This window comes from Halichoeres trimaculatus, unplaced genomic scaffold (assembly GCF_033239565.1).
Source record: "Halichoeres trimaculatus isolate MK-OKI-2021-1 unplaced genomic scaffold, fHalTri1.1 fHalTri1_scaffold_16, whole genome shotgun sequence".
In the NCBI taxonomy this organism is placed as follows: domain Eukaryota; kingdom Metazoa; phylum Chordata; class Actinopteri; order Labriformes; family Labridae; genus Halichoeres; species Halichoeres trimaculatus.
Window position 1 is genome coordinate 29,456,479 of NW_027437194.1, and position 19,486 is coordinate 29,475,964.

The 19,486-nt window shown below is 39.3% G+C and overlaps 1 protein-coding gene across 1 annotated transcript; it reads right to left on the reverse strand.

Annotated features, from left to right (window-relative positions):
• Nucleotides 1-259: 259 nt before the first annotated feature.
• On the reverse strand, nt 260-17,397 carry crkl (v-crk avian sarcoma virus CT10 oncogene homolog-like). Its single transcript, XM_074690815.1, has 3 exons — nt 16,170-17,397; nt 15,262-15,736; nt 260-1,999 (listed from the first exon to the last, which is right to left on the reverse strand). Exons 1-3 carry the CDS (start codon nt 16,478-16,480, stop codon nt 1,865-1,867), a joined length of 921 nt encoding a protein of 306 aa, XP_074546916.1. The 5' UTR covers nt 16,481-17,397; the 3' UTR covers nt 260-1,864.
• Between the last annotated feature and the right edge of the window lie 2,089 nt (nt 17,398-19,486).

Consider the following 19,486-nt stretch of genomic DNA (forward strand, 5'->3'; position numbering starts at 1 on the left):
TGGATGAGGAAAAACCCACACTGGTTTGTTTGCAAAGACCAGGTGAGATTCAAATAAAAGAAACCTTTATTTAATTATGACAAATGACATGAAGCAGCATTTGGCCGGGTGGGACCGTCTCCCCGACCAAGAGGTCATGCACAGAGGCAACCAGCAGGCATTTTTCCCTTTTGTAAATGTCACCATAGGTACTTTTTAACATCATCATTAACAAAAAAAAGCTTGACTTAAAAAAGCTGAATATAACCTTTCAAAAAAAAAAGGGAGAAACTGAAACCCCTAAAAGCTGCACAGTAAAACTCTGAGTGACTATCCATGATTTCAAAACAAAGCGTTAACAGGAAGGGGCTGAGTTCATTTTTACAGCAGAACGACTGTTTGATGCTGGACCGCGGCTCATCAGGTAAAGTTCTCCTGCAGCACAGAGCGAATAAAGATGATTTTCACCACTCCAAAACAGCCTGTTTGCATAAAAAGGACCACACATCGAGCACTGATGGGAATCTAAGAGACAAGCTGTCTGGAGCATGGACTCTAGGTAACATCACATCAGAAAAGTTAAAGAGGGCGCTGCAGGCGTTCAGGTGCATGTGTGTCACCCTCTGTGAAAGGCATTGACGGGATCTCATTGGCTTTGCTGAGATCTCTCTTTTTCTGACCTATGCCACTGTCATCAGTGTTTCTCACCTCAGCGGGAAGCCTTTGCTCGTCATGCCCTCACTGCGTTTTAAGCTAGCCTTGTAGTCAGATGCTTGTGGGAAGTGCTGGCGAGGGCGGTGGCTGCTGCTGCTGCTGCTGCTGGGACTTTTTGAACCTTTGAGCTTTGCACTTCTTTGCAGAGAGTTAAAAAGTATCTTCTAGTGCTTGGTGCTGTCTGCACTACAGACCTGCTAATCTCTAAGCAACGTCCGCTTAGGTGGCGACGATGTGGCAGACAGTAAAGAGAGGACATGCAGAGGTACCCCTTTCCTAAACAACTTTTCTATGTCACAAAAAAAAAAACACAAAAGCAAAGAGAACTATAGTTGATCATGTGGCACAAATAAGAAAAGGATGAACTCACATATGGCCTTGTCATGTCTTATAACAAAAGATAAATAACTCTGTCAGCCAGACTTGTGCCAGGTTGAAGAGCAAATCATCACTCCAGCTTCCGACTCCGGTCACACATCACGTACACATTGAAGCCCGTCAGCCTGACCTGCGCATGGCCGATGAGTGTGTGTGTGTGACTGTGTGATGCTTAAGGTACAACAGTGACTTGATTGTTTGGAGAAAAAACATTTGACTGGCTGGTTAGTTCCTTGTTGCCTCAGTGCTCTCCCAAGTCCATAGGGATGTTGTGTTCCCCTACTTTGTACAACGTCCTCACATCAACAAAACAAACACGCACCAACACGCTCCAAATTCCCCAAGACTTCAAACAGAACATATACAGGAAGTCAAATCAAAACAAGAAAATGGGATGATGGTGAATATCTATTAGGATCACACACACACATGCAATTATACACACTCGTACACAGACACACTCACACTGATGCCCAGTGATCTGGAAATGAAAAGGACACTAAAATGCAAAAAAAAAAAAAAAAAAAAAAAGAAACACCGCCCAGCCTTGAGCTGAGACACAGGGGAAGGAGCTGGGAGAAACAGGGTCAGGTTTAGTTTGGATCCAACGTCCAAAGCTGTAAACAGTCAGAAAGCCTCGCGACGGCTGGCAACAACAGAGGGGTCGTTATCATTGTACCGCAACAAGCAGGCAAGCACGTAACCGTTGTGACACTGGCGGGAGGAGGGTGGAGACAGCCAGCACATCAGGTACAGGTCGATACTGGCTTGAAGGTCCAGTTGGACTCTAAGGTCAGTCACTCTCATCTGGATTCTGGGGGTCTATGATTTTGACATGGGTGAATGGGAAGAGACCCCTTCGTCCGTTCACCTCTCCCTCCCACTGCCCGCTGATGTTCATCCGTGTCACCTTGACCATGTCACCCACCTGTGGAGAGAGGCAGAAAATTCACTTTTAGAGAATCATGGCCAACGTGCTCAACAGAACACATAATGTAAAATATCAACATTTCCATTTAGTCAGCAGCGTGATGTTTAATGAAATAATCCAAATACAACAACAAGAAAACATTTAAGTCTGTCTTCTTCTTCACCACACAATGAACTCTGACTTTTGACATGAGTTTGTTCAATCCAAGGCATGGCTAACCTGACAGACAGGTAAGCAGACTTTAGCTGTTAGCGTAGGAGCTAAAACATGCCCCAGTTTTTTGTCACTGCAGCATTCAGAGGCTGTATCTGACTGATGTGTCCTACAGGAGTGATGCTTCTCCTTTAAACACAGAAATCACAACTTTGCAAAACTGTGAAGAGTCCAATCTTCAGAGGCACAGTGCAAACTATTTAATCAGTTTTGATTTTATTTACTGACAAATGACATTTTTTCAGACATAAAAGTAAAAATACTTGGAAGATAAAAAGAAAATTAACTTATAAATTCAGAAAATGCTGAGAAGACATAGGACAGGCTGCAGTAATTGATTGATTTGGTTTTGATTTTTCTGGTGGTTAAACTATGAAGACATGAACTTTTTTGGAGTCATATAAAAACTTTTATTTCTGGGCTTTAGAAAAACCTAATTTGAGTCTGTCAGACTTGATGAAGTATTTTACATTAAATTAATTCTTCATATCATGAATTTAACACTGTAATATAATGTATATACACTACCACTGATGGGCACTGCAGCTTTTATTCTTGTTTGCAGGTGAGCAGGATTAGAAATCTAAGCCAATTTTGTTAAATTCAATTTCATCACAATTAAAAAGTGACTATTATTTTTGAAATGTCCTTAAAAGTTTTAGCTAAGCAGATCATTTCTTTACTCTTTCTTTCTAACCCCAAAAGGACTCTGGTCCTGCTCAGGGCTTCTGTCTGTTAAAGGAAAGTTGTTTCTTGCCACTATAACTTGCTAAATGCTGCAAAGTGCTGTACTCATGCTTTATTACAATGAGATCAGACTCCTTATTAGGGATGCACAATATCCTTTATGATAGTATTTTACAACTCATTCAGCCGATTACCAATACGGATATTTTCCCGCATACCTAATTGCAGAGATCCTAAAATTTCTCAGAAGAAGCGTACAGTGATGTGGTGAATAATCTTATCGCATTTTTTATGTATCATTCAGTTCTCGTGCAAAATAAGAAAAATACTTAATGCTGCATATTTGTTTATTGCAAGTACTAGCAAACAAAATAATACTAAGAACTCCATTTAAAACTTGGACGACGTTCTCCCTGAGACAATTATAACAATACTCACAATTGACATAGTTAGTAAACATAACCTATGTTCACAGGAAACATGCGAGAAGAGCCACTGTACAACAATTAAACCTAAATCAAATAAACTGTTTGACTCTTTGACATTAGATCTGCCTAAATGAGTCAGCTACATGTACTGTACAGACTGCTGCTTGAACTCAAATTAACCTAAAACAGGAGCCCATTACGTGACTTCTTAATCTGCACTATCTGATATTTCATTTTGAAGCCAATATTGGCTGATAAAGATAATGTTCTGATTTTATCGAGCATCCCTACTCCTTGTCTTGATGTATGATCTGTTACTAATACAACATAAGCAGGTTCAGAAATGAGAATACTTTCGTGGAGCATCTTGAAATAACACTTGTTAAACTTTGGGGAGAAATAAATCATTGAAGATTAACTGATGGTCAGAAGTGATAAAGATACAAAACAAGCATTTCTTCCTGGAGGTAAGGATACATTGTCATGCCAAAAGTTTTTAAACAGGAACTGAACTATTATGACAGAGTGCAGGAAGAAATAAACAACACAAATCAACCGATAGTGGAATGCCCACCTAATGCATGATTTTTTTGGCATTTTGAGGCACATCTGCCTTTTTTAAAAATCTGAATAAAACTGTTATTATGGCTCTGATGTAGCTGCACCTCTCTGTCTGCAGTCACTACTCCGTCTCCAGCATTGTCCCACCCACACCACCACCTGATTGGTAACACTCAAGGGCCATGGCTCAGGCAACAGCCAATCAGAAGTGAAACCTGTGCATGCCAGTCCCTGTTTTTTTTTTTTTTTTAAGTTTTCATTTAACTTTCAAAGACATGCTGCTTTGCTCAATGACATTTCAACATCATTAAGTGTTTTAGTTATTATTATTTAAAATTAATACGCCGATATTTTCAATTTTACTGCAATTAAATATCAGCTCCAAATGTTGGGTATCGGCCTTCTTGATATTTAATTATCGGTATTGAAAAAGCACATCAGTCTAAGTCTACACAAAACAGCTACATGTCTGGAACTGGTGTTAAAAAATACTGTGTGGGTCTTTGGGAAAGCTACTCTGGCTCATACAGACTTAAAATCACAAGCTGATTCAATTATTCTCTGTGGTTTAAAGATGGGGATGACAAAAAAAGTCTGAAACATGGAAACATGGTGCTCCTGTGAGCTGAGAGGGACTGATGTTTTGCTGCCCTGAAAAACAGGAACAAATAATTGAAGCGTCATTTTGGGCAGCGGAACATGATTTGACTTTGACTACGTTTAGATCGATTCAGCCTTAAATGAAACTGTGGGTCACTGGCTGCGGCTGTGAAACAAACTAAATGGAGCAAAAAAGTGATATGATACAAACAAAATATGAAAGTATGGTGATAACAGCGCACGGCACAAAAACCGCTTCATGTCAAAAAAAAAAAAAAAAGAAGTTCATTTAATGATTCAGTGCTGCACGTGACCATTTCTAACACACACAGTGAAAATAAAAAGAGAGTGAGCAGCTTCAAGAGTCCACATTTATCACAGCTTATGAAAAATACTTAGAGGATGTTCAAGTTAAGACGTATTTAAAGTCAAAGTTGTAACAAAGGAGCTCATACAACATACAAAATCCAGAGAGATGAATTTACAGCATTTAACTGTCACACAGATCTACACACCCCACACACACACACTGGTTTACACTGGCCTCAGAGGAGCACCTAGCTTTCACTCAGATGGCTTTGTGACACTGAATCTGACCCCAATCTGTCAAAGCCATATGTTCTTTATCAGGATTAAAAGAGAAAGGAGTCCATCGTCAAAACACCATTGAAGCTGGAATGTGAGGGCACGCTATTTGTAGCTTTTACTTCAGAACGACGCTTCAAGGACAAATAGCCTCGCATATTATTTGTAGCAATAATCCTTCATACCGTCCTGGAATGGAGAGATTTTTTTTTAATCACATGAGTCTGTCAAATAATTCTCCAAACCTTGAAACAACCAGATTAAGCAAGTTCAAATGTTATAAAACCAGATTCTCTCTCTCAAAGCTTTCAGACGACGCTTTGTGCTGAATAAAGACACTAACACAACACCCTCACTTAAAAAAGTCCTTGTTAACTTTGTACTTCTAGAAGTTAGATAAACAGCTGCAGTGCTATAAACAAAACACACTTAACACATTTTAGCTATAAAAAACACAAGAGAAAACACATCAGCAATGTGTCCTAACACTTTCAGGAGATTAATATCAATATCATAACCCCTCATCTGCTGTTTCACAAATGAATACATTCTGACTCATAACGTCTGCTTTTGGGCTGAGAGGTCCTGAAACAGCCACAGCACTAAACCAAAGACCATCAGGCCTGTCACGATAACAAATTTTGCAAGACAATAATTTTCCAAAATATTATTGCTGATAAACAATATTATTGTCAATATTATTTTGATTTTTTTTCCATTTTTTCATTGATGTAATTATGATAAATGGGATAATAAAGTGAGTACACCATAACAAAAGCAAGAAACTTTAATTTCTTAAGAGTATTAAACTGTAATTAAAAGGTCAGGATCTTTGAAATAAAATAAATTTAACAAAAAATATAATAAATTTAACAAACAAGAAAGAGAAAAAAAATACAATGAAAATGAAATGGACTCTCTTTTAGAAAAAAATACATGTCAATGAAAATAATTCATACTAATCAAAAACAATAAAACATAGACCTTGTCTCTAAAGAAAAAACAAAACTCCCCCCCCAAAAAAACAATAAAAACTATAACTTCAACCGTATTGAAGGGCTACATTTCTTTGGCAAAGTAGCTGTCTTTGAGCGCCCACCATTTGGCGCTTTTATTTCTATTTACTTTGCAGACCAAAAGCCTCAGTAAGAGCGGATTGTCAAAGAACAAGGCTCCGCTGCACCTCCCCTTCTTCTTCTTCGTCGCCACTATTTTCAAACAAATGCGACATATCAGCTCGTTAGTGTTCATGAGCTCACACTTTGTTCATTCTGATAAAAAACAAAATATTCCCACACTGGGACTGTGGCAGGCAGCTTAAGAACCGTATCTTTGGTGCCATCACTCATATTGGCGTGTGTTTCCTCCTTACCCCTCAGGACGCTCACTTACGCTACCCTATGCGCGAGCAGCCCCGTCTTCACCCCAAAGATCGCATTTTTGACAGATGCTCACTCCGCTATAAATCCACTAAATCTGCTACAGAACCTATGCAACCCGATGTTAGGAAAGACAGACGTAGTGAGCCATCTTCTCATTTAGCCTCTTTGGTGGAAAGCGAGGAGGAAAACAAACATGCATGCACGTGTCAGTTTAACGAGGCTAGCAAACTTACCGAGGACGTTTTTATTTATCGTTCGGTTAATTGATTTATTGATTATCGTGACAGGCCTATGTAAACCTGATAAATGCTGAGTCAAATATTCAGAGGTAACGTGAGGCCAGGCAGCGTGCACAAACAGCACAGAGCAAGATAGAAGCAAATAAAAGAAATTACCACAAGGAACTTTCCAGCACTTCTTCTTTTAAATACAGAAATCACAACTTTGCAAAACTACACTATGTGTAAACTTCTGCATACTATAACAAGGCATGCTCTACCCCTTTTTTAGATTTTCAAAATAAATGCCTCAATTAAAAGATATAAAGCAGAAAAATCTCGGATTTCGAAATACTGGACAATGAAAGATAACCACCAAGCTACTGTGAATTCAGAAAATACTGAGAAAAAAATAATCAGCAGCAGTGAGAGAGAGATTCAGATTTCTTGCAGACAAAAGTAAAAGGTTTTTAAGAATTGGATTTGCAAAAACTATCAAACCTGCTGAAGTGTTCTCTTTATAGCTGCGTTAACACACGCACAGTGTTTCTGAAGGGTTTAAGAAATCTTCAAGGAGGGGAACATGTGTCAACACAAACAGCCAGAAACCATCACCCTGACTTTTTCTGCCAGCTCTCCAGTCAACCGTGCATGTGAAGTTGGGGTGAGCTGCTGCAAAAACCTAGCAGGTTTTTACTCCATCAAATTAACCACAAGTGAGCTCCACCATGGGTGTTTACCATCAAGACCAAACACATATAGAAATGGATGCACGAGGCCAACGGAGTGGAACTGCTGTCAAGACAAGATCAGCAAAGTTGACCCCACATCTGTGTGTTTGCATACTGCAGTGATGAGAATATAAAAACCACCCTTGGTATAATTATTATTAACCTGTGGCTTTTGCAGTATGCTCTTAGTATCATGTTCTATCTGCTAAAGACCCAGCCCCCTCCTGCTCTGAAGAAGCTGAGGCAACCAGGTCCAGGGGGATACATTAATCCATGTTTCACACCAGGAGTGAGAAACTGCAGATTTAACTGCATCTATGGAAAAAGAATCTCACGCATCATAAAACGCTGCTATGGAAACTACATTTTATCAATATTAACCAACAAAAACAGCCTGTAATATATCTTTTCAGCTAGAGGTGGGGGGTGTATTGCCTATACGCGACGTATCGCAGGTTGTTGCACGTGAGATGTATAAACTGACATCGCAACCACTGAGTACAATAGACGTCGGAACATAAATCTCTTCTGTGATTTGCTTGTTCCACTCTCTGCTGCTCAGCCAGTGCTCATATCACCGCGAGCACACACTCCCCACCCACCTAAAAATCTCTCCTGCACATGCGTGTTTTTGCATCAGGAGAGGAGGGGAAGAAGTTGCTTTCACATCTCATCAGTCGCAGGTTATGGGTTCTTTGGGCTTGTTTTAAACAGCGCAGCTGCTTATTTGGACTTGCTTTGCTGCCTGTATGATCCCTGTACGATTCTCTCCCTGCTCTCCACAACCAGAAACAAATGTGACCATGTGTTTTTAACTTTCACTTTCATTTCTCTGCGCACTCTGCTTCTCCCCCCTGTCCGGCTTGCCGTTCAGTCACGGCACTCAGCTGTGCACTGCTCCACGCATGATGGCAGAGAGGAGCTTCATTTGGCGTTATTTTACAGCTGAATACCCAAATACTGCATGCTGTGATATCATTAAAGAACAAACAAGGTTCTGTGGCAACACCACAAGTTTATACAAGGGCTGTCATTTTAACACATTAATTAGATCAATTAATTACAACGCAAATTAACGCGTTATGAGGAACAGTTTGTGTGTTCAGAGCATGTAAAACATAAAATACTTCACTCTTCTTTGATCCAAGACTTGAATAAAGTGTTTTGTACATAGTTCCTCACAGTTTTTAGCCTTTAGCCCTGGTTCTCCTGACCTCATAGATGTATAGAAATTCATATTGCAGTGAAAATTGAGTCCACATTGAGTAAAAATGTGACAGAAGCAAAAACCGGCCTAAAAATTAAATCAGCTTATCTTAGGTGCAGGACTGTGTAGATTTTGTAAAGATAGAATCATAAAACTTTTTTCATGTGTTGCATTTGCCTCAGGGTACCTAAAAATGTGTTGTTTATTTCCACCTTATTTTTAAATGTTTTTTTTTTAAATGTTTTTTAATGTAATTTTAATGTCCTGGAATTCAAATTCTTTATTTTGGGGCCTTAAGCAGAAATGAGATTAAAATGTGATTAATTAGATTAATTAATTGCAAATCCTGTAATTAATTAGATTAATTTTTTAATCACCTGACAACACTAGTGTACGAATATGTGTTTATGGACTGTAACAACAGTCCATAAACAGGACAGAGCTGCAAAGGAAACAGAAAAGGAGGAGAATACAATAAAACCAGACCCCAGGCTCAAAAGCAGAAGTCACTAGAGTCCTCTCAGCATGACTAACAACATCCAGGTAGCTGATTATTGAAAATGAAAATATTAAATCAACTACAGCTTTAGTTTATGTTATTTTTAAGGTATGACAATAATATAATATAATATAATATAATATAATATAATATAATATAATATAATATAATACATTTAACTGGAACTGAAAATATGTAACTACATAAAGTTTGGTTACATATATAAGGTTTGCTAAACTTTACCTGATTGTAATTTTCCCCCTTTTTTTTCTTGCATGAAAATTTTGAAAAATCAAACTGAGGGGTCTGCTTGAATCTTTATACTGGTGTGGTTTTATGCATCAAAGGGTTGAAATTCACATTTATATGGTGATTTAGAGCTGATATCAGAATATCTAATGTATATTGTGTATTGTACCCCAAAAATATTGCGATATTAATTTCTGGCCATATCGTGCAGCACTTTTTCAAATGACTAAATTATATTTGTTTTGTTAGTAAAAAACTCTTCCTCCCTGTGCTGAACAATGGCTCTCACAGCTAACATCACCACTGCTAAAAAACAATGTAAAACACTGCCAAATATCAGACTAGCAATCTCAATGCAGACTTCAAACCTTTAAAAAGTGAAAGCACCATTGTGTTAAGCCAGTTGCTGCCACAATGTAAAGTCATTGTAAAACCCAGGAAACCAAAAAATGTGAAACCTCAGAGCAACACAGCATCATGTTAACTGTGTAAAACCTCAAAACAGTTTTCAGCTTTGTGGCTGGTTTTATAAACAGAGGGGGGATTAAGAGGACCCTTTCTTTACAACAAATCTGAATACATAATGAACTACTGACTATAAATAAACCCAGCATCAAGCATTGAATCATCTACAGCTTTCAGTCCCTCTCTCTCCCTAGGTGTGTGATTTTCCTCACAGCAGAGGCGTATCTGAAGTGTGGAAACGCACAGAAAACTGTTGCCAAAACACAGGCAACATGAATATTTATCTCACAGAAGCTAAGGTAACTGATGCACACTGACAGGGTGCCGGGGAGAACAGGATTTGGATCCAAACAGGAGCTGTGGACCCTTTGGGTGGCTGGTTAAGCCTTGGTGTAATGGATAAACAGAAAAAGATCCTAATGGACTTAATCTGGGTTTGCCCATTAACACTTATGTCTGTGACTGTAGCCCCCTGCTCTCAGCTGTTTGACCAAAAGGATAACACAACAAAGCCCTGCTTTAGTTTTTCCAGTGCATGTTTCTCTTTTAATGAACATTGACTCTCACAGGGTGTCATATCCTCAGAGTTAAACAAAAGAAGCACAATAACAGGCAGTGACTGGAGCAGGCTCAGGTTGGCCTTTGGATTGTTTGTTGCCCAGTTCAGCTCCTCTTCCAGTGCAGGCCTTTGACATGTGATCACTGTTTCCCACGTTATGTGCCTTACTTATGATGGTAGGCCGGGTACATTAACAGCCTTGATGAAGTATATAAGGTCTGTACAGCACTCTGAATTTTCAAAGATGAGCAACTTCTTATGCCACTGACTTGTGGATGGTGTTGTCTCGTAAAACGTTTCTGTTAAATGCAGCAGGACGAATCAATTGACAATCCCTGCAGAGCCACAGAGAAACTGTGCAAAGTTGTTGTACACTGATCTGGGTATTTATCCTAGAACAACCTGCCAAAAATTGCATGTGAACGTTTTTTGTAAATATTTTTTAAAATGGTAGTTTTGGAACTTGAGCTGCAGAAATTAGATCAGATCTGAATTTAACTGGATTAGCACGTTTCTTTCCTTCTTTCTTTCTTTCTTTGTCTGTGTTTCTTTAAGACAACTGGCACTGATGTTTTCTCATGTTATCTAGACTGTTTTTTAAACTGCAACTGTAAACAGCTTGTATGAGTTATATCACATCAACCAGAGGCGGAGGGGGAAAAAACAAAACATTGAAACACAAGACAATGAGATAGCAGTCAGTTGAACTATCTGATTTGTATCATTTTTAAATGATTACTTAAGAACCACTACTGGTTGTAATGTGATATAACTGGTGGCTGTATGACACCTGAAAGCTGTTAGCCAAAAAATAACAAAGCACTTATATAATAACATAGATAAATCCTAAAGCATGACTGCCAGTTAAGCTGAAGACAAAAAAAACAGCACTGTGAGATCCAGAACTGGAGAAAAACACAGACTTTGGTAAAGACAAACAGTTCTGAAAACGTAATTAAAAAAGTGGTTTGGAGCAAACTTTGCCAAGAAAAACTAAATTTAAATATGTAATCAGATCCATAAATGACCAGCCTATGACACATCATTTCGTTGTCATTACATGGATCTCTTTATCTGCCTTGGGAGCAGGGAACTACCCAAATATTCAGTGAATAGTTAGCATTAAGTATTGAATTGTAATTTTGTATGACATGCTCATCTCTGATTGGACAAAAACTCTGCAGACCAAGTCATGTTTTACAGGTGATAAAAAGAAAGAATACAAACTAGTGAAGACAAAGAGTGGAGACAGGCTAACATGTCTACCCAGGCCTCAGAGACACACTTTCATCAACTGGGAAACTCATGGTTGGTGTTTTGAGTCATAACCAATAACATTTCACAGACAGCACACGGGAAGGAGCAGAAACCAGGACTAATGTTGTTAAAGGGAGCTCAGCTTCTCCAACCTGAATATCATTCCCAAGGCTTCTCAGAGTCCAAATACACACCACTACTCAAAACAAGAGCCATGAGGAAGACTCCTTACACCCTGTAGCCACAGACAGACCTGTGTCAGTCTGAGAGCAAAGACAAGCAGAGATGTCTTTAGTATGCATCCTTCTCTCCAGGGCATCACTGGAGCTCTGTCTGCCACCAGAGTGGAACATTTCAGAGCTTCAACAATGTATGTGTGAAGTGTACTTTATGCACCACATCACATGCTTCAACATGTTACCACAGTGAAGACAGGCACAGTTTGCATTAGCCAGAGTTCAATGCTGAGAAACAGGACAGAGCTGCTGCATGCTGAGCAGTCTGCAGGCCAGCAGGAGCTGGAACCAGGGGACCACTGGGACAACCTAAGTATTTGGGCTTTACAGCAGACTGATGGTAGAATCTGAGTCACAATACTGTGGTCAGTGTACACAGAGTCTCTGCACACCATCTGATAGCTGCTGAAAAGGTTTATTTTAGACTGATTCCAAGTTAAGATAACACAGTCATGTCGAATAGACAAACAGCACAAGTCCTTAACAACTGAACCCTCAACATATACACTAAGTAAAATCATAATATAAAATTTGGACTAAAAATGCATCACCTCTTGAAAAAAAGCTTTAATTTTTTGTGATTTTTTTGTAGTAGTTTTTTTTTTCATTTCAATTTTTGACATTTTTGCAAATTAAGAAAAAGAATTCCACATTTTTTAAAGATTTTGCAAATTTCTTAATTTTTTTTATATAAATCCCTCTTTTTTGCAATTTCAGAAGGTTTTTACAGTTTTTGGAAATGAAGCAAAATTTTGAAATTGCATTATTTAGGTTATTTTTTTGCAAATTCATGACATTTCATCAATTTCTTTGAAATTTTGCACATTTTTAAATTCATTTTTTATTTTGCAAATTTTTTATCTTTTTTCAATTTCCAAATTTTGCAAAATTTATAAAATCTATGACACTACAAATTTATTTTTTCTTAAATTTGCTAATTTATTAAAAAATAAATGAAATAAAGCAATAAAAAAACAACTAAGAAATCACATGTACAAATTTATAAACACTAAAACTTCACTTTTAGATAGTTATTCACCTGATTATACACTTTTTTTTTTGTCTTAATGTGAAGATAAAGTAGATTTTGCGAATGACTTTCATCCAGGTGAGCTGAGGCAAAACGGCTCTTTTGAAAGTAAAGGTTGCAGAGCCCTGCCCTAAAGGTTTCAGTATCTATTTATCAAATACTAAACAAGAGTAGCTTCAGATGCTTTCAACGAATTCTGGCAGGGAGTATCAGGATGAGACCAGTGACCAGAGCAACAAGCTGAAGCTGTCTTCAGGCAGAGCCCAGCCCAAACAGGGAGGTGGTTAGAGTGTCTGTGTTTGGGCTGTGAGTGTTTTGGTGTGATCACACACTGAGAGCTTGGTCTGAAGCTTAAAGAAGAATGTAGAGAAGCCTCCAGTCATTTTTCACACACAAAACCACCAACATTTCTGTGGCTTCCCCCCGCCGTCATTTCTAGCTTGTGACAAGTGCACTTTCAGATTAGAGCACATTTAGGCCTGACAAGAAATGGGGTAGTGCTACTTACAGACATATCATGGGTGAATTCTATCATTTCACTTCTTTTTTTAATGTCAGATGGCTTTTCAGCAAAACTTATTTATGAGGTTCCAAATTTAACACATTGATGGGATTAAGGATAAACTACAGTGAATAATGCAGTGAATATTCTGCCACATAATTTTGCAAGAGTAGTTGGCAAAAACAGACAAAGTCCAGTCTTTCACTAACTAACTGATGGCAGCTATGGTAGATTTAACTTGCACTATAAAACATTAACACTCCCCAAAATGTAGAATCTGTTAAAGAATATGTACAATGTAGGGGTGAGTATTGGCAAGAACGATACACATCACGATACTTTTGTCATGATACAACAGTATTACAATATCACAATGTTATGATGTACTGCAAAATTCTACAGTGAACTGTTCAACTTTTCTCTTTTATGCGTTTGAAATAAAGAAAGTCAGATCTAGTATTTCATACGAACACTTAACTTGAAAACATAAAGTGCATCAAGTTTGTCACTTAAACCACTGTGACATTAAACTGATGTTGCAAAGAAATTATTGGTGAACGACTTGGTCAGTTGGTGAAAGTGATAAATGTCACTTGGTGTAACCAACATTACTTATAAAACATCTACTTTGCACAAAACATGACTAGGATTATTATTTCATAAGTCTTCTAAGCTGTCAAAATTCAACTTAAAATGATTTTAAACTATCTGACCCAAGAATAGAGAGAGAAAAAAATGATGCTAACGGCATCAAACACACATAATCAAGTTTAGGAATAAAATATTTTGAATACTTTTTGAGATTATATCTATTATACAGTTGAAGGGCAACATACAGCAGACTAGCTCTTCGGCGCCATCTATGGCAGTGGAGGCGTGGAAGACGTGTTGTACTTCCAACTCCTTAAAGTATGATTTTTTATTTTAACAGAAACATCAATATTAGGAGTTGAAATGTCATTTTATTAACGGTCAAAGTATCGGGACACAATGCTGTAACTATTTTTTCCACACCGCTAGGAAATAACAGGTACTGTAAAAATATTCTCCATAGGCTTTACACTGCTGGGTGTGGAAACAATATTTGTACTGAAATTTTAACAGGAAATGCTGATGGTGCACTGCAGCAGTTATTCAAATTTCATTATCTTTTATAGGAGTTTGACCAATCAGAGTGAAGTGTTTTATACAGCTGGGTGATTGGTAACAGGCAGGGAAAGTGTTTGAACTTACAAGTAAAGTACGTTCTAGTTGGTGTGGAGGAAGCTAAACTGGATCCTGGTGTTTTGTAAATTAACACTGGTCAATTTTTTGTCAGTCACTAGATAATTCTTGCCCGCAAATCTTGATCTTTTTGTGTGTCTTGGTTTGTGGACTTCAGGGCCGATGGGTGTGGTTACAGGCTTAGAAAAAACTCATAGCCGCAGACGTCAGAGGTGAGACAGGTTAAACCTTCTAACCCAGTCGTGAGAGAAGCACTGATTTTAAAACTGCTGTTTAAAGACCCTATAAGCTCTGCAGATGTTTAAACAGAGGGGCCACCAAATAACAAACCCACTAAATGGTTAAATGAGTTCATTCTAAACAGTATCGTTTAAGTATTTCCACAAATTGAAAATGTTGACTGAGGATATTGCTGTTTGCAATGAACCTAAATTTTTGAAACCTCAAACAAACTTGTCTCAAAGCTTGGGAAATAATGAAGTGAAAAAGCCCACAACCAACACAACCAATCAAATCAAATGATACTTTGAATTGCAGGTGAAATCATTCTGACAGAGAGGAAAAGAAGAGGACAGATGGGGAATAAAAGAATTAAGGGGATAATAAGAAATCCCACTCCACTATACCTCTAGAGCGAGAGCTGTTTTGTCATAGGCACATGGCACACGTTTCTGGATGGCCTTCGCCATGACCGGGCCGTTCTGCATGGATGGTAGAGGTGTGATAACTGCTCCAGGTGTCCCAGGGGGCAATGGCGTAGGCGTCTGTGGCTGGGCGTAGGCGTGGACAAGTGCGTGGGAGGGTTCGGGGATTCCGTAGCTGTTGGAGTTGCGCGATCCATGGGAGGGTTGGCCAGGGTGAGGGGAGGGTCGTACCAATTTCTCCACGTAGGGCACAGGGATCATCCCGACACGCCCCTCTTTGCTCTTGGCACTCCACCACTGCTCCTCTGGCTTCTCCAGGATGATAAGAATCTCCCCTTTCTTAAAAGGAAGGTCCTCTGCATCGCTGCCGGTAAAGTCATACAGAGTCCGCACATACTCTTGGTTCTCATCAGGACCTCCAATCGGCTGAATGGGGCAGGGAACTGTGCTTGGGTACCTGGGGAAAGAGAAATAATGGAGACAGGGAAATATTTGATGAGAAGTAAAATCAATACAGTCTTAGTCAAATGTATTGGCCATGTTAGTAACATCTGAGTATCATTGTTATACTCTCTATACAGTGTGTCAAGTCACAACACAAGCCAACAGAAAGCTGTAAGTGTATCTTCAGCGCTGGTGTGTGTGTGTGTGTGTGTGTGTGTGTGTGTGTGTGGTGTGTGTGTGTGTGTGTGTGTGTGTGTGTGTGTGTGCACCAGTTTCAACCTGGAAAACTGGTTGCCTCACCGCAGTCTGACAGAAAGTGGGTTAGTTTAGATAAAAATAGAGACCCCTTGTTAACCTACATCAAGCACTGTGACACATCCAAGAGGACTCTATGGTGTCATGATGAACATCTTACAATCACACAGCAGACCCGATGAGTTCCTTACCTGGGTGCTGGCTCTATCAGCGTGGTCGTATCCAGGTAGTGGATCTTGTAGAAATCCAGTAGAGCAGGAAGGTTCTCAAATTCTTGATCACCTATCTTAAACCTCTTGCTTGGCAAAGAGTTGATAATATAGTGAGACACTTTGGAGTTTTCAGATACTGAAAGCACGTAGTCACCAGGGCAGGTGGACGAGTCTCGAACAAGAAACATGCCATGTCTCTGTCCTTGTAACCTATTCTGTGCCTCTTGTCGTGACACGGGTCCAAAATACCAGGCAGAGCGATCAGATGACTCAAACCGAGCAGTTGACATTTCTGTTCAATTATAAGTTAAATCAACAAAAGCGAAAAATGAATATTAGGAGTCAGGCTAGACAATAAGTTAAAAGGCGTGTGGTTGGAATTGGCCAATCACAGCAAACTGTGGGATTTGGAAGATGCAGGGCAGGGCATTCTTCGCCCTGTGAGGTTTGAGACAGATCTCTTCACCAACGCTGCAGGCTCCAGAGACCGAAAGGAAAACACAAAAACAACCAGACGATTTCAGACACAGGCTGTGACTGACTCCATCCAACTTTGAAGCATAACGTGGTTTCCTGCGTTCACCAGTCAATGGCAGAGAAACAGTCGGAGCGGTCAGGGTAGGAATACGACAAACTAGCGACAAACATCGACTCAGAGCGAAGCAACAATTGATCAATGAAGCTTCCCTTTTTTGTTCCGCCTTCCGAGAAAACACCAGGCTTCTCTTCTTATAATGTGTCTCCTCCAGTCAGTGTCAGTAACGAGAACGGAAAGGGTGGCCTTACTTTTTCATTAGTCAGATCCTCATGCCTGCTAAAGGTTGCCCGTTGCCTCTGTTCGGGGTCGAAGTGGAAACTTTGTATCTTCTTGTTCTTATGGTAAGGCACGCGTCATGGGAGCAGGATTTTCAATCTCCTTTCTTGAGTCGGAGCAGACTTTAGAGGCAGCACAGCAAAAAAATGGCGGCCCGCAACACGTCTTCACACAAAAAATTATTACACAGCAGCGGCTTGGTTCATGCGCGTGCATCTCAGGTGCTACTACTTTCAGTTGTAGCACCCGCGTGCAACCCTGGACCACTCACGAGGGATTCCGGCTTAACGATTCTATATTTTATACTTTCCCCTGTTTCTACTCGTCCCCCCCTCATCCGAGCCACTAGAAGTGCGAGTACGAGACCGAAAAATGGCGTCGAGAGGGCAGGTCCCGCTTTCTATCTGCACGTCACTGACGCCTCGAAGGGGAGGTGGGAGGAGGAAGGGGGTAGGAGAAGGAGGAGGAAGGGGGTGGGCGGGTGACGACTACACAAACAGCCCCTAACCCCTGTGAAGAGATCAAGGTGTCAATCATGTTTCCATGACATAGATACTAAAGAGAATGTGTTTTATGCTAAACATGTAAACTGTGGTGCTCTAATCGGACTACTATTCTCAATAGACCTATTTATAAGCCCCCACCATGAGCCTGTGTTGTTTCCCTAAAACATTCTGAAAAGCCCCCCCTTTAAGTAATACATAAGTGATTTGTGGGGGAGAACCGGGGACAGTTGTAACATTTTTTTCGACATTTCTGTCCCTAACTGAATTTTTTTAACCCAGGATCTTCAAACTACTGTACAAACTAGTATTAAGTGTCTACTGTTCTAGAAAATGTCTGTGTAACACAAACAGAAAATGCATGGCTTCATCCTCGAAACAAGGAGTGAGATGCTACAAATGACCCTATAGCCTTGGTCAGTTGTGACATACCTTAGAAGAATGATGAAGGACAATGACAATGACTTAATACTGTATGCCATTTTATTATTTTCAGTTTTTCAAACTCTCAAACCAAATTGCTGTGGTCCAGAGTAAAGGACTTAAACCTATAATGCCAAACGTATCATATGTGATAGATAAGTTTTAAAGACCTCTATCTCATCAAAAATGAAAAATAGTTTCCTTAAAGCATATTGAAAAAGTCACCCCTCTTGCACTTTTTATAAAGATTAAATGCAGGCATTTAAGTGGCAGTTTTTTAGGAATTAGGTGTGTCATTAATTTCCATAATTTTAACACTTGGGATACTGAATAGTGGCTTTTTGTGTAAAACTGATCTCAAAACAAGAGACCCTAGTTATCAACAGCTGCTATGGTGTCAAAGTAACGCATACATTAAAAAGTGCTACAGAAGATGTAAAATATATCCCCATGTGAATATGTATAAGGATGCCTACATCTTTAATATCTGTAATGATGACTTTGTATAATTCTTGTACTCAATGACAGTCATAAATGACAGCTGACTTTCTCACATAGGCTCCACAAGGACACAAGTGTCCTGTTAAATATGTATGCTGCTTTGAATTTGCAAGGGTTAGGACAGGATTTTATGGTGACTCTTTATATTCATCACATACAGGCTTTAGCTCATGTTACTAAGTTTCTTGTTCATTTGACTAGTGAAGTATAGTTTAGTGTTTGCCTGGTCAACAGATGTTCCATACCACCAATTAAAAGCTGACATATTTCCCTATTTTCATTTCCCCTTGTCTTCAACTTCCTCCTCCTTACATCTCACAACTATTATCTGGCACTACACTGTGGCATCGATTCTGAGCTCCCCAATCTACCCATCCAACCCACAGCACAATATGCTGAGAGAAGGAAAGTCAATTTAAATGCAGGGGACAGTGCCTCAGAAGAGGCCTTAATGAAGAGTAGAACAACAGAAAGAACATAGTAAAGAGCAATGACTGGGCATAACAAGCCGCTCAATGCGATGGGGACAACTTCTGCTCACTGATGAAAGTAAAATATATGAAGCAGCTCTGTTCCTGTGGTTGCTGAGGCTTCAGCGACCATGCCTCACGAGGCTGCAGCTGGCACAGAGCAGCTCTCATCACTGCAGCACTGTCTGAATGTTAATAGATTTGCACCCACTGGGTCTAAATGGCCTTGCCTGCCAATTCCCACTTTTCTACAAAGACGCAGTGATGCAACAAAGTGTGTGTATGTGTGTGAGGCAAGACTTACTTCCATTTAAAACTGGGTGGAAAACAAGTAAAAGAGCTGATAAATATAGAGTCAAATTATTTAACACTTTTAAACTTTGCACACACAGAAAATAAAATATGTTCATAAAGCCAGAGCAAACCTTTTTAGCCATGTTTCATACACAGTATACTGTAGTTACATTAAAAACATTTGTGTTCTCCTGAGCTCACATTAGTGTTTTTAATCCTTTCACTATCTTTAATAGTAGATTAAATTAAGAATATGAATCAAGTTAACTCAAAAGGTATTTATTAGGAAAT

Coding starts and splice junctions, on each gene's coding strand:
- crkl (XM_074690815.1), bottom strand. CDS start 16,480: ATGTCAACTGCTCGGTTTGAGTCATCTGATCGCTCTGCCTGGTATTTT. Junction 15,737..16,169: donor CTGATAGAGCCAGCACCCAG/GTAAGGAACTCA, acceptor CTCTTTCCCCAG/GTACCCAAGCACAGTTCCCT. Junction 2,000..15,261: donor AAACAGCTCTCGCTCTAGAG/GTATAGTGGAGT, acceptor CTCTCTCCACAG/GTGGGTGACATGGTCAAGGT.